At 42.0% G+C, this 14,880-nt stretch overlaps 1 protein-coding gene across 1 annotated transcript; it reads right to left on the reverse strand.

The window, feature by feature from the left end:
* Positions 1-1,994: 1,994 nt before the first annotated feature.
* On the reverse strand, positions 1,995-9,450 carry FGB (fibrinogen beta chain). The gene is made up of 8 exons (XM_056358926.1): positions 9,317-9,450; positions 7,578-7,781; positions 6,170-6,353; positions 5,377-5,604; positions 4,647-4,760; positions 3,949-4,071; positions 3,502-3,787; positions 1,995-2,587 (listed from the first exon to the last, which is right to left on the reverse strand). The coding sequence occupies exons 1-8, from the start codon at positions 9,392-9,394 to the stop codon at positions 2,359-2,361; spliced, it is 1,446 nt and encodes a 481-aa protein (XP_056214901.1). The 5' UTR covers positions 9,395-9,450; the 3' UTR covers positions 1,995-2,358.
* Between the last annotated feature and the right edge of the window lie 5,430 nt (positions 9,451-14,880).

Raw genomic sequence — 14,880 nt, forward strand, 5'->3', positions numbered from 1 at the left:
CAACTCATCAAAATATAACTTCAAAAACAGGCTATTTTTTTCTAGTACCAACTAAAAGGTTATGACTGTAACCAGCGCAAGCAAGATGAGGAGCACCTGGATGGCTACAGTATGTATTTCCTTGGTTTAGAGCGTTTCTCTGCACAAGTGTCAAGCAAGGATCCTGCAACTCAGGTGTTTAAACCAGCAACTTGCTGACGGTGTACAGAAGAATATTTTAGCAAAAAAGCTGGCTGCATGGAAAAACATTTATATTGGTTACACAAGAATATACTGTATTTACCTTTATACCTTATGAGACAAAAATCACACAAGTAGTTACTCTGTTTAATATTTCTGTGGTTTGACTGAAAAACAAGCAGAAGCAAACTTCCTTGCCTCCAATCTCACTGTCCAGCATGTTGCAAACCATTTAACAATATCACCAAATACTGGCAAAACAGCTCACTTTTAGCCTTTTATTAGTGCTTCTCAAACACAGCTACTATTTAACTTTTTTGGAGAGTTTGTTGAAGAGCAAAGACATCTTTACAGCCATGTGCAGAGAAGTGACTCTGCTTTTGGAAAAGGGGCTTCTGCTTTACGCTTAGTGGTTTTGTTCCCAAGCCTCAGTAGAAGCCTGCCTGTGGGGATGCTGAACATTTGCGCTCATGTAGTAAGATGCTGCCATGGTGTCTCCTCCTTGTCCTCCTGGGGTCCACAGGTAAAATCAACACAAGAGTTTTCATAGAATCACAGAACGTTCAGGGTTGGAAGGGTCCTCTGGAGATCACCTGGTCCATCCCCCAGCTAAAGCAGGTTCACCCAGAGCAGGTTGCACTGAATTGTGTCCAGGTGGGTTTTGAATGTCTCCAGAGAAGGAGACTCCACAGCCTCCCTGGGCAGCCTGTCCCAGTGCTCTGTCACCTTCAAGTAGAGACATTCTTCCTCATGTTCAGATGGAACTTTTTGTGCTGCATTTTGTGCCCGTTGCCCCTTGTCCTGTTGCTGGGCACCGCTGAAAAGAGCCTGGCCCCGTCCTCTCGACACTCGCCCTTAAGGTATGTGTAGACACCGATGAGATCCCTCTCAGCCTTCTCCAGGCTGAGCAGGCCCAGCTCCCTCAGCCCTTCCCCATAAGGGGGATGCCCCGGTCCCCTCATCGCCCTCGCAGCCTCCGCTGGGCCCTCTCCAGCAGTTCCCTGTCTCTCTTACTGGACCCAGTACTCCAGGTGTGGCCTCACCAGGGCAGAGCAGAGGGGCAGGACAACCTCCCTCAACCTGCTGGCCACACTCCTCCTAATGCACCCCAGGATGCCACTGGCCCCTTGGCCACCAGGGCACCCTGCTGGCTCACGGGCAACTTGCTGCCCACCAGAACTCCCAGGTCCTTCTCCACAGAGCTGCCCCCCAGCAGGTCAGCCCCAGCCTGTACTGGTGCAGGTTTCAGATGGGACCCATCTACCACTAGCGATCTGGGCACCTCGCTTTCGGGAGGAAGGCTGCTCCCACTGAGAGGTGCTTGATCCTGCTACCAGTGTTGAGAAGTCCTGTCTTTGGGACAACCCTTGCTCCTGGCTACCGAGGGAGCATAGACCAATAGCTTCGGTGAAATACCCAACCTTCACCTACCCTATGACTGGTGTCACTAACTGCTCTAGTCCCACAATACTGACTGTTTGAAAGGCATAGAGCCAGGTCTTCTAATACTGGATTTTATTCTATCCTGTGATAAAAGACTGTGGGAGGGTAGAAGGGATATTAAGAGGCACAGTATGTAAGCTAGGTCCCAGGAAAGGGCATGTTTTGTCCAGCATTCAGGATTTGAACTAAGTGACTGGTGAGCTACCCATTTCTTAAATATTATCTTTTCACTTTATTCCTTCTCAGCTCATTACACAGGTAGCTACCGTTACCTTTGTAATACAAAAGAAAATGACTGTCCCTAATTTAGTGGAATGCATTTGCTTCTCCATGCATAATGCATAAATACTTAGGAATCATGTGAAGAGAAGTTTACTTTTAAGGCTTTATTTAATTTTTAGAAAACATTTTAAAATAATCCTCTCTCTCTTCAAACATGTATATAAGTCCTTTGTAAAAGAGTGAAACAAGCTGGGTCTTGGGTTTTTTTATCAGTGTTACTCTATACTAGCTCTGTCTTGCGAACAAATGAAAAATGGAACAAAACCCACTTGTGAGTTATTTTCATCGGTCAGATTTTGATTTAAAATTGACATAGCTTTTCACTTAAGGTCACAATATGCTCATACATATTTGGTTCTCATATGTAAAGACAAGTCTGAATACTGTGGCTAAAAAGATAACCATGTACAAATATTAAAAGAAAATCCCTGATTCTGTGCATTTTGATAATGGTTAATCTGGAAAGTATGGCCTGATTTTCATGCTCATCTTCTTCATTGAATACCATGACCCTTTCCAGTTCATCCATACAACACCATCATCTGTACCATGTTTTGACATATCCCAGCTGTAGGTCCCTCCCCAATAATATCTGCCGTTGGGGTTGGCTGAGTGGCAGCGGTTGTACCACCATCCACCACCATCTTCTTTAGAACACTGTTTTCTTGGATCTGCAGTTAACCTGGTGAGGGAAAAAAATATTGTTGAGAGTGACAGATTAACTGTAAGCAAACAGATTACCAGAGCGTGTACACCTGCCCCTATACCAAAATTTTCAAACCATAATAAACATTTAAAGTGCTCTCTGAACTTTCTTTAAAAGATTGACCATCATAAGTGTGTGCTACACGGTGCACTTGGAAGGTGAAGCAGCTAAGAAAAACAAGTCAAATTTTGGCTGCATCTCTTTGGGAGTGTAATTTTAGTTTACCAAATGATAACTACAATTACTTCTAGTTCATAACGATAACTGCAATATCAATGCAATTTGAAGACATAAACCAATGAGAAATGTATGTCTTCCCAACCTAAAAAATTCCTTTGCTCATTAATATGTAATCAGGTATTAAGATAAAGACATAGCACATAGTTTAGAGATACAGTGCTAAAGTATGTACTTTACATCTGAGCACCTGTCTTCTGAGTAGGCAGAACTTTGCTTTTTAAATAGCACATGCTACCCGTCTCTTTCCTCTGGATTCATTAGGTGTTACTGATGTGAGTACCAATATTCCGACTTAAGCAAGACAGTGTCCTCAGCTCTGCCACCATCAGTCTCTGAGAATGAATATATTGCACCCAGATTTACTGATTTGTCTGTGGTAACATCATTCATGGAATTAATAGAATCCAGTATGCTTGCTTCTTGGTCGTAGAGCAGCACTAACCTGATATATAGCTTCACCCACCCTTGGCTACACTAAGAGAACTGCCTGGACAACTGCCTGGACATTTGACTGGTAACTTGCAGGGATAAAACATAGTTTAAGATACTACGAAGTGCTGTGAAAACTAACAGCAAATTAGAGAACTATTCTATATTCAGCTCTATTTTAAGCTCTATTTTTATTTTAAACATCTAATGCAAGTACATACCATCCATCATTGTCTCTGTCATAAGTACTGAAGAACATGCCATTGTGAATTGTCATTGTCCTGTTTTCTCCATGCACCTGAGAAGCTCCTTCCATTAGTGCATTGCCTGCAGTGCCTTTGTAGTTACTAACTGAAAGCTGATACTTGTTTCCTTCATTCTGTATGGTGAAACCTCCGTAATGAGCTGACACTTTATCACCATTCCAGTCCTCCATTTCAATTAAAACTTCAGTGGGACCTATTTTGGTAAGCTGGCTGATCTTGTCATTTCCAAGCCAATATTCACCTGAGAAGCAACAAGTGAGAGTCCTGTGAAACAGATGTCACAATATACTACAAGGAAAAATTATGATTTGCCTATGGGTCTGCCAAAGTGGATGAGTTAATTTAAAAAAATCAAAATGCTTCAAGAAATACCAGAAAACAGTTTCATGCTCAGTGTTTTACCTGGTGTATCACAGTAGTTCTTCCCTCCACTCTTCGCAACATTTCCAAATCCTTTTTTATATTCATCCCATACTCTTCCAAAATTAACACTGCCGTCCTGGCGGTTCTGAATCAAAGTCCAGCCTGCAGAAGTGGCAGGTTTTAGATTAAATTGCCATTGAGCAGGGAGCATGAGACATTAAGATACTTTTATCTTCCTTTTATCAGCTCTTTTATCTTCATCACAAGATAAGTAGAGCATATGGCTTCCTGGCAGCAGGTATTAGTTTTCACTGCTTATGAGCTCAGCCTTGCCATTTTTGCTTGCACTTAAGTAGCACCTTGCTTCATAAAGAAAGGTGGAAAAAGCAGAACTTAATGGACTGCCCCAGTTTTCTGTCTAGTGCATAGTAGCAGGGTAAGAAATCGGCCAGGCCGTCCTTGTCTGCCCACCCACACATGGTCCATTCTAGTCATAGTAAGATACATTTTTATTTACCAACCCTATCCCAGCAATTTATTTCCAGTTTCTTTATAAAAGTATCCTACTGCACATCTGAAGATGACCAAGACTTTTCTGAATGAGTCAGACTTAATTCTCAAATAATTACAAAATTTATAACAACTCCCTATTAGTTTGTATAAAATGCAAATTACTAATATGATTTTTTGTAGCATCCCTATTAATTATTTTAACAACATAGTTATTTTGCACTAACCTCCTTTATCTGTTTGCATGTCACAGTACACTCTGTATGGTTTGACAAAAGGACCTGGCTGGATGATGTACATTTCGGATACTTCACCTCCCTTTCTGAAAATATCCTCACATTCTGCAAGAATAAACCAGAGACACTGTTACTGAAAGAGCTGTGAACTTCAACAATCTTCTTATCCTTTGGTTTGCTGATTATAAGGGATCAATTTTAAATACACATATCATTCTACTTTCATTTTGATTTCTGTGATAGATCATGTGAAAGAATCAGGGAAGAAAGAACAGTGCACCTGCATTGTTCTACTTTGCCAAACAGGAATTTCTAAGAGTTCATATTGAGCAATGGAAGACTGTGTACTTGCCAGTGACTTTTTGAACTAGATAAGCTTGTGAAAAAAGAACCTTTCTTGACTGAAAAAAATTCAAGGGCACAACTATGATAGTCACAAATGTATCACCTCCACCTTACAAAGACCATGAAGCACATATTTCTTTAAAATGCTACTGGTCACTAATGAAGACAGATATTGGGTAAGAGGATCTTTGTTCTAACCAGTATAGGCATCTATAAAATATTTTTTTTTTCATTTAGTATCACTTTAGATCTTTTCTGCTATTCCAATCAATGACACAGGCTTCAGAGGCGTGTTCAAACTAATTGAATGACGCATCTATCGATTTGCACGGTGATATAAATGGGGAAAATGATGTCATTATAGTTGAACGAGTACCTTTGCCTGAAACCACTGGAATATTACAGGAAACAACACATGGGGAACGGCAGTAGTCCACCTGGGTTGCAATGGCATTTTCCAGTTTTTGTATCTTTTTGTGTAAAGAATCCACAACTGCACGAAGGACCCTGAGGCTAGATGGGATGTTATTGTCCAGATTATCCTTTATGTAACTATAATGCAATTCCACTTCTGTGTTGTACTGAGAAAGTATATCATCATTGTCTAGAAAAGCAAAGAAATTAAAAGCAGATTAGTTTTCAACATGCTTTCCAGTTATGAAATAATGAAGATCAATCTGTAAGCACAATTTGAGAAGCCACTTCTTTCCTTAGCCGGGAGGAAGGATAGGCACTTCTTTTCTTACACAATGTGCAAAAACTGCGCAGAGATTCTCAGGAAAGTGGTACATGTATATTGCTATTTCTTTGCTAGCTAGTAGATTTATCACTGGTGCTATATTCTCCCAAAGAACTATAATTAGCTTCTTTCCAGGGAGCCATAGTGCCAAGCCAGGAGCTGGGCATAAAGGGATGGGATGGACACAGGAAAGCAGTTAAGGGGAGAACACAACCCTTATGTTTAAGAGCCCTGTATGAATCTTGCCTTAGTATGAGATCCATTCCTTTGCCCCTCTCAAAGGATTTTTTTAAGGTTTAACAGGACATGGTCATGGAACCCTACTTCACTAGATATTCCACTGTATTTTTATTTTTTTGAAGAAGTAACAGTAGCAATGCCAATAGAACTGCAATACCATTTACTCTAGTAATTCACAGAAATAGCATACCTTTTCTTTGTTTTTGTGTCTTTACCAGTTTATCATCTAGAGCTGTCACATATTCATAGAAAGTTGTAGAGGTATCAGACAGTTTGCTCACTTTGTCCTTTAGGTCACGAACAACTGATTTCACATTTTTTTCCTGCTTTACCAGTGTAGTTTGCAGCTCACATCCAGTTGGACACAGCACTCCCTTAAAAAAACAAACACACACACAAAAAACCACAACAAAAAGAACTGTGAATAAAAGTCAAGATAAAAATTTTCTAATCCCATCAGTGAATAACCATAACTTTGAACACACTGAATACTTAGTGAGACCAGATATTTAAGCACCTAGATAAGAACCCAAGACATTCAACTTCTATGAAGCAGTTTCAGCCTGAAGGTCAGGAAGGAGCCCTGAGTCCCCCAGGAGGACTTTTCTTGAAGATCTTGGGAAAAGCACTCTCTCTTCATACTTTTTGCTCTACTATAGGCTTTTCACTTTTCTGCACTGTTAAATGTTCAGTGTTAAGCCATCTGAACTATGATTAAAGCCTGTTGCACGTTTGTATCTAGCCCTTTACTCTTTCACTAGCCTCAGAGAATCAACCATGTTCTCTACATCTTGTTATATGCATCACTTGTGAAATGGCCACATGATCTCGATATTATCATCTCAAGAAGCTGAACTTCTGCAACAAGCACCGCACCATCAAGGACAGCAGTGTTTTAAAAAGAAGTAGGAAATTCTGAAGTCCTGTGAGAACCAAAACACCTCAGCAGCAGCGGGACTCCACCGTAACCATGTATTCAGTATGCTGTAAGAGACTCATTTGTTGGAAACCTCCATGAGCAAATCTGCTCTCAGATACTAAGATGACTCTCAGCACCGTTATAGCTTGCATTTTCCAGCAGAGAGCACAAGGACAGCATGATAGAGTACTGCAAGGCAGCAAGGAGTATGCTAGACCTTAGCACGCTTGCAAGCTCTTCCATAAGGGCAGTGACTGAGGATAGACTATACTTTCAAACAAATCGTCAGAAAATATTTTTTTTGTTTGTTTGCTCCCTAGGGTTCCTTGAGATTATCTGAAATTCAAGACAGCACTTCTGCAGAGTTTTTTTTTTGGGGGGGTCCTTCTTAATAGTTACTTATGCAAAGCCACATGGAAAACACAGTCTAACCCACAGATACTTCCTTTCCTCACGTACGGTTCAACTCTCATCTCCCCATCTTCGCCGTAGGCTGTCTGACTGCGACTAATCCCATAGACTCTGTTCCATTACTCTTCTGCACGCAGTCCTACCAACCTCAAGCAAATTGAAACAAAGTTGGGCTGCTTTAAATGAACGACCATTCCTTAGGTGGCAAAGAAAACCCCACGTGGGGTGCACTAGAAGAAAATGACTGTCTCAACAGGCAGACATATACCAGCTCGTCCAGAGGATGCTTGCAGCCACCAGCGTCGGGGTAGATGATATGTTCTTTCTTGTCCCCTGGCTTCACCCGCTTTTGGGGCCGGGGCTGGTACCCAGTCCCGCTGATGGGAGGTGCCACGGGCCGCAGTGTGGGGGCTGCTTCCCGTCTTTTGTCCAGGGGTCGGTGTCCTCGAACCCCGAGCTGAGGGGTGTCATCCTGCAAAGCCAGGGGGAGAAGAAACTCTCTGAGTCTGGGATTGCTACTGTAAAATGCAATGCACAGAGCGGAGGCATCTGTTCAGCACTCTTTGGTATTTTAAAGAGCAAAGAAAACCACGGAATGGAATGAAAAAAGCAATAATGGAAATATTATACTGGCATGATGTAAAAGTCATTGCTATGCCCTCCCCTGTAAGACTAGTCACTCTCCTGCCACCTAGATGTACACAAACTAAAAAGCCTTCAAACCAAAGCAAAACAGTATTTCAATAGTTCATTCTGACCAAGGAATAAAGTTTATATAGCTGAGAGCCACTAAGCACCATGAAACTTGAAGCAGTAGGATAAAGAAAAAAGTAATTAGGCATTCTTGGGGCTAAGAAGAATATTCAGCATCACAATATCAGTGTTCCAATTCTTCACTAGGCTACAGGAAAATTTGTAAGGTCTCAGAAAATCAGGCCGCATCGGTCAAATACATCATCAGGTCTCGGGCCACATGCTACCTATTGATTGATGGAATTAGGAAAAGCATTCAATAACATCTCTTAGTGTAGGCTTTTAGAGCTGCCTCTGATGCATACATTCCCCATCTCTGCGAAAGATGAGAAAGTCTAGAAGGCTGAGCAAGGAAAACAGACCTGGTCCCTAAGCACTTGCTGAAACTAAACCATTTGAATTAATAGTTATTTGAATTACTGAATCAAAACCTTTGACCATCTCTAGTCCCACTCAGACATAGCTACAAATAAACGGTTTTAAGGATCCGGGATCAGAGGCTTCAAGTCATTTCAAAAGTAGGCAGTATACAAATCATAAAATCGCTGAAAATGGTTTAGCATAGTAGTCAATGTACAGACACAAATGTTTAGATTGTGTAACAGAAAATAATCTCATTTCTGATTACCCTGCTCTATTTAATTTTTGCAGGGATTTTCAAAATGTAAAAAAGGTACTGAGATTCTAAATTGTATTTCCCATTAAAACATTTTACCTGAAACTAAATATAGGTTAAACTGTTTAGATTGATCCTCATTGCTTGCCTTTTTGTTTAACAATCGTTACCTCTCCATTTCCAATGCAAAGCATGGCAGTTAATTTTGTTTTCAATGTGCCCTGAATCCGTAGAAATGTTTTTACTGTCTTTGAGACAGGACATGATTAATTACACATTTCTGCTTCTTTGCACCCGATATTGTCTGTAACATCATGTGTCAACATTGCTAAATTAATACCCTTAAATAAATTCAGGTAAATAACTAATCTTCTCATCAGACATTCTTCATTCCCTATAGAAAAAGAAAATAAATAGGAAGAAAATATATCCAGACTCAGAAAATAACTACTGTGCAGTTACATACACACAAAGAAATAACACAAAGGTTTTTTCTTTGAACACTTCAAGCAGAAAAACAACATGCACTGGATTATTTTTTCCCGCAGCTTCCAATTTAGCTAATTCACAGGAGTAAGTCATGCATGCAGTTAAATTAAATAACTTTTACTATTACTAATTATGAACAATATTACAACCTCATCATCATAGTCAGCAGATCCTTGTTGGGATTTAACAGAGGAAACACAGAGCAGGAACAGCAGGAGCAGTTTCATGGTGCTGGCTTGCTTGAGAGCTTAATGACCTTCTCCCACCAGCAGCTCTGGCAAGGAGAGGTCCTCTCTGTTCCTATATATACAGGCGGCAACCCTCATTTCCAGCTTGACGGTGATAGGACCAACCCTTCCGAGCAATCACTGCATCTCTGTTAATATTCAACCTTTCTCTTCACTGTGTGCCTGAATACATTTGTTGTTGAGCAATTTATCTGGACAACTCTTATCTACATGTCCCAGAGACCTCTGTTGATGCTGGCATCAAATACATGTTTAAATCCTTAAAAGCACCTCCTGCTCAGATTACACAAGGTTACCATTTCCTAAAAAATCACACGTCTTTTAAACGAGTTGAAAAGGTGAACATCCAAAGAAAAGAAGCATTGTCAGATGTCACACTGTGACGTCTCCTTTTTTGCTCTCTGCTGAAAATTTGAATGTTTCAGAAATATCATATTACATTTAAATTAAACTCACATCATACAGATTTCTGCATTTTTCTAAATAGTTCTGATGGTGCCGGATAGGTATGCACGTCCTTGGGTATCTTTAAGTACAAAAGCAAAAAAAGAGTATATTACATTCATCACATTAATTTTGAATGAAGACATTGTTTTGATCTAATTAAAGATCAGATTACTATTGTAAGCATAAAACAATGCTATTCCATTACTTTAGCAATATGAAATTGTAAATGACCTAGAGTAATTACATTTTACATATTAATTTGCTGGTTTCCTTTTTTAATACAAAAAGTGTATCTGTCAAATATTATTTAAATATTTTTAATAATCTTCTAGAAGACAGAGCATGAAGTTACTTGTAATCATACTGGAATACTCAAACATGCTTTCTGATGCTTTATGAGAGTATGGCGTATCACTGGTCTCACATTAGTGGAGTTTTAACATTTCAGTGTCTTTATACACTGTGATTTTCTTGTGCATTATAAACGATCATAATATAATGAATTAAATAAAATGTGCCAAGTGAGGGCCAACATATTTTTCTAAAGTCATTCAAATTGATGTCTGAAGACATAAAGAGATGCAAACCATGGGCTAAGGTTCCATTTAAAGACCAACTTGATGGAGCAGATTTTACGGTAAGCAAAGATGAGAACAGCTAAAATTGCTTGGCTTACACATTTTTCCTGTATTCATGCTGTTGTCAGAATTCTTCTGAACTATGGAGATTCCCGAAATATGAAAACTATTTAACTGAATGGTTTAATTATTAAACAGCTTGGAACAAAATCAGCCGTGGCTCAAGGAGCTCTAACTCCACTGAATTTGATCCCTTGCAGGGGGACATCACCAACACCATTAGATTTCAAAGAACACAATCTTCTCCCCAAGGGGATTAAGGAAATCTGCCTAAGGCCAAACCCAGTATCATTAACATGCTATTTTAATGCAAAGACGATAGCCAAGATATTATCACTGGTTCCAGGCACATCCCAAACTTAAATGCAGTATTCCCCCCATGTGCGTCTGAGGGAAGTTCAGTTACCCTCATCTTACATATAAGAAAGGGACTAAGTGATGCTGAACCCTTGCTCAGGGCTTACAGGTTGCTTCTGGTACAGTGGAATTAAAAGAAGGTCTCACTAGTCCCGAGATAGAAACTTACTCTGAAATCATCCTTGCTCAGTCCAAACAAATCTTAATTACATGTATGATATTTGTCCTAAATCCATTCTGAAATCATCACCATGTTCTGCTATAATTTACACTGTCCTGCAGGCATTAAGTACTCTTCACCCCCCTGTGAAGAAGCGTGGCTGTGGCTGTGCAGCGGGTGTTGATGGGGACTGGATGACGGGGACTGGATGATGAGGACTGGCATGGGAGCCGCCAAGCCTGCTGTAGAGTCATAGCACAGGAAACTCCCAGGCTCCATCTGCCTTCAGATGGAATTTCCCCTTTGAAACTCAGCCTTTGACCCTCCTGGCTCCAATACTTTTCGTTGGCTTCCCCAAGAGAGTTGGGTGGTTGTGTCTCCCTGGGGATTTACCAGGAATAGCACATCTATGTCCTGCCACAGCAGGTTTGTAGCTTTATGTCAAATAAGCAGATGCCCCAGGATGGGGATCATGCCACTGGTGACCACTCATCTGGTAAGCGGAGACCTTGTCTGTGCTGCAAAGGTTTTGTTTTATCAGCAAACCCCAGTCCACATCTGGAACTGCATACAGAGCAATCTATACTGGCAAGCGTATGCATATATAGAAAAACATTTTGGCAGAACAACTTAACCTTTGTTAGCATGCTGTTTCTTCTGTCATGCTTTCAACTGTTACAGTTAGGCTGACACTCTCTAAGGATTGAACGAAGCCTTCTGAACGACCAAACCCGTGGCTTAAATGTCTTCTAAAAGTGGTACCAAAGAAGCCTTCTCTTCAAAACAGGACACAATCTTTTTTCCTTCATATTCCCTCCTCCAACTCACATGGTTAACGAGAAGCTGTTCCCAGAGTTAACGTGGTAGCGACACCTCAACGCACCCACCGTTAGGAACTGTAATAATACAACACAGACTGGATGGTATTCCAGGACATCCCTTTGTACAGTATGTTTGTACTGAAAAGGCACTTACTGGCAGAGGCGTGTGTGCGTTTTGAGGAATGACTGTTTGCATGCTGCCCGGGGTGTTTGTTGTGCCGACGTGTCTGTCAGTGGTGCAACCCTCTTTACACAAACCCCCATTGGGCAAGTCACGGCCACCGGATCGTGGCTCTTCAGAGCTGAACATGGCCCCCAAGGTGGCCTTGGGGTGGGGGAACAGAACCTTCTTGAGCCCCCATGAGCTACAGTGTTTACTAAATTCAATTTTAAAATAGGAATTGACTTAGAAATGACCTTTCAAACAACTAGTGTGGTAATAGTGTCATAGTATAAAAAGAATACTGTAAATTTAAATATTCATCTCTGCTGAGATGAATATTGTCATTTCTTGCTTTTACCAGTAACAAATATCACATCAAAGGTTTCTCGTAAAAGAGAATTGATGCTGCCTTCATGTTCTGGGAGCAAGCAAGTTCTTAATGAGCAGGGCTGCTCACTTTAGCATTAAAACAGCACTAAAAGTACAAGCAACTTCCCAGTCACCTTCTTCTAAGTAGTGATTTATAAAAAATTACAGAGTTTTGCAGCTGTGGCTGACATGCAAGAAGACATCAAGTAGCTGCATATAATAAAAACCAATGAATAAAGTGCATGTTCTAATCAATATTGGTGACCTGATTTGTTGAAGTTCTGGGGCTAAATTTCCCCTTAGACTAAATCTTCTAGAAAAAAACTTAAATTATTACAGGAATTAATTTGTCCTCCGATTTTCTAAAGCTTTACAAGGACGTCAAGAAATAGGCCAAGATTATAAATTTCTGAGGGGTATGTTTACTTGTAAAAAAATGAGAACAACTACAAAGCCATGTGAACACTAATAATAATAGTAATGAACAGCACATACAAGTGAAGTTTTCTTGCAAAATAGAAGTGGATTTTTTTTTTCTTGGATTGCAACAATAGCCTGCATTTCAAATTTGGTTTCCTCTAAAAAGGCAGTAAAAATAAGCCCGATTTCTTTCAACAGACAATAGAAAGGAAACAACTATATTGTGACACTCTGTATGTTGGCAGAGATTAGTCCTTAAACCATTTCCACACATCATAATCCACCGTTCAGTCAACTGACCAATCAATGGGCACATGCTATTCTGTGTGTAAACTTAAAGCCAAAACCTGTTTGAAACCTTTTGCCCCCCAAATCTCCTTTTAAACCTCGCATATCTTCAATCTAACCCCAGCAGCCAGGGAGGACACGACAGACTTGCGCCATTTTGACACACTGCCCGGTGGAGTTTGCACCCCGGGCTGCACTTAAAGCAAGGACAGACGATGCTCCCCCTCCTCGTGGTGCCATGCTGACCTTTAGCAGGGGCTCCCAAACCCAGCAGAGATCCCCGGCATCACTGGATGGATTACCAAAATAGGTGCTCATGTTAAACATGAAACCTGGCTGGCTTGGCTTGAAACAGAGCTGGCAACACTCCCCCACTGTCAGTGGCACAATGTAATGGACACCTCTCCACCAGACCAGGAACTGGGTGTCACAGCCACTTGGAGCACTGTAGAGGAACTGTAGAGGAATCGTAGGGTAATGAAGCTGAGTTGATTAACATTGATGACATACAGCTGTGGGCTGGCTTGGAAGGGGGTGGGCTGGCTGATGTGGACAAGGTGCAGCTGTGGCTGGTTCTGCTGAGTAGTTAAATAGCTCTAAGGGGGAGGGAGGGGAAGGACCTTGTGAAGAGGAGCACTGGGTAGAGAGAGGCACCTGGAAGAAGCAGAGGGAGGGGAGAGAGTGTCCAGGATGTAGGAGAGGGCCTGGATGAGAAGAGGCTGGCTGGGAGAGGAGCCTGGAGAAGGAAGACCCTGGATACAGCAGAGGCAAGAAGCAGGGTGGGCTGAAGAAACATCCTGGACAGCAGATGAACTGTTGAAACCTTGTGGGGGGTCGGTGGCTGTGCTGGGGCAAGGTGTGGGAGCTGCTTATGGAAGTTAACCTGGGATGGGATGGTAAAAGCCTTGTTGCAGCTGGCTAGTTTGGATAGTGGCAAAATGCAGTCCTGGTTACCACTGCATCTTAAATAACTAGGTATGGTTCAGCCAGTGCAGCCACCAGGAAGGATGCATCAGCTCCAGAAAAGGGATGGCCATTACACCATGCAGGCGATTTATGTGCCAGAAATAATCCCAGGCTAATGTTATCCTGTAGTAAATAAAAGAGTATGGGTTTGAAGCAATTGATGTTGTGCTGGATAACTTTTAGCCCAAACCAGCTTGCAGCCTGTTCCGTGGTGGGGTGGGCACGGCATGGGTGATGGGGTGAGGTGGCTGTGAGGCTGCAGCTCATGTGCCAGCCAGGTGCTGCCTTTGGCAAGGAGGGGAGAGCAGGTATGGCAGGGGAGCAGTTTGTATGTGTGCATCTGGTTATTCTGCTTACTGAGGCAAGTGACGGATCAGCTGGTGTGTTGGGATGTGTTTGGAAAGGCCCTACACGCTCTTCTCGGTCACAAGGCACACCCTGGCACCAGGGCAGGGCTTGCTGGCTCCTTCACGTGTGTCTCCATCAAAAGGAGGTCCTGCGGACTACAACTAAAGATCCTTTTTCCAAAAGCCCGACCATGAGGGCTAGCCAGCATCCTGCACCCACATCATGCCCCTTTCTTTCGTTCAGAGGTGGTGTTTCAGGCCTGGGACTATTTTCTTGCCCACACACGCTTTGTGTGGCTCCCCGAACAGGCTTTATCCCTGACAACTCGCAGAGACTACACCACTTGGAAGCTGCAGCTGCGGAGGCCGAGGATTTCTGCAGTCAGGCCGCGCAGCGCACGTTGCTCCCTCAGCGCGGGGAGCCACTGCGGGCACCGCACCCGCCCCTCACCGCTCCGCGCCAGGTGCGGTGAAACACCGGGAGCCTTT

Source organism: Falco biarmicus, chromosome 1, assembly GCF_023638135.1.
Source record: "Falco biarmicus isolate bFalBia1 chromosome 1, bFalBia1.pri, whole genome shotgun sequence".
Taxonomy (NCBI): domain Eukaryota; kingdom Metazoa; phylum Chordata; class Aves; order Falconiformes; family Falconidae; genus Falco; species Falco biarmicus.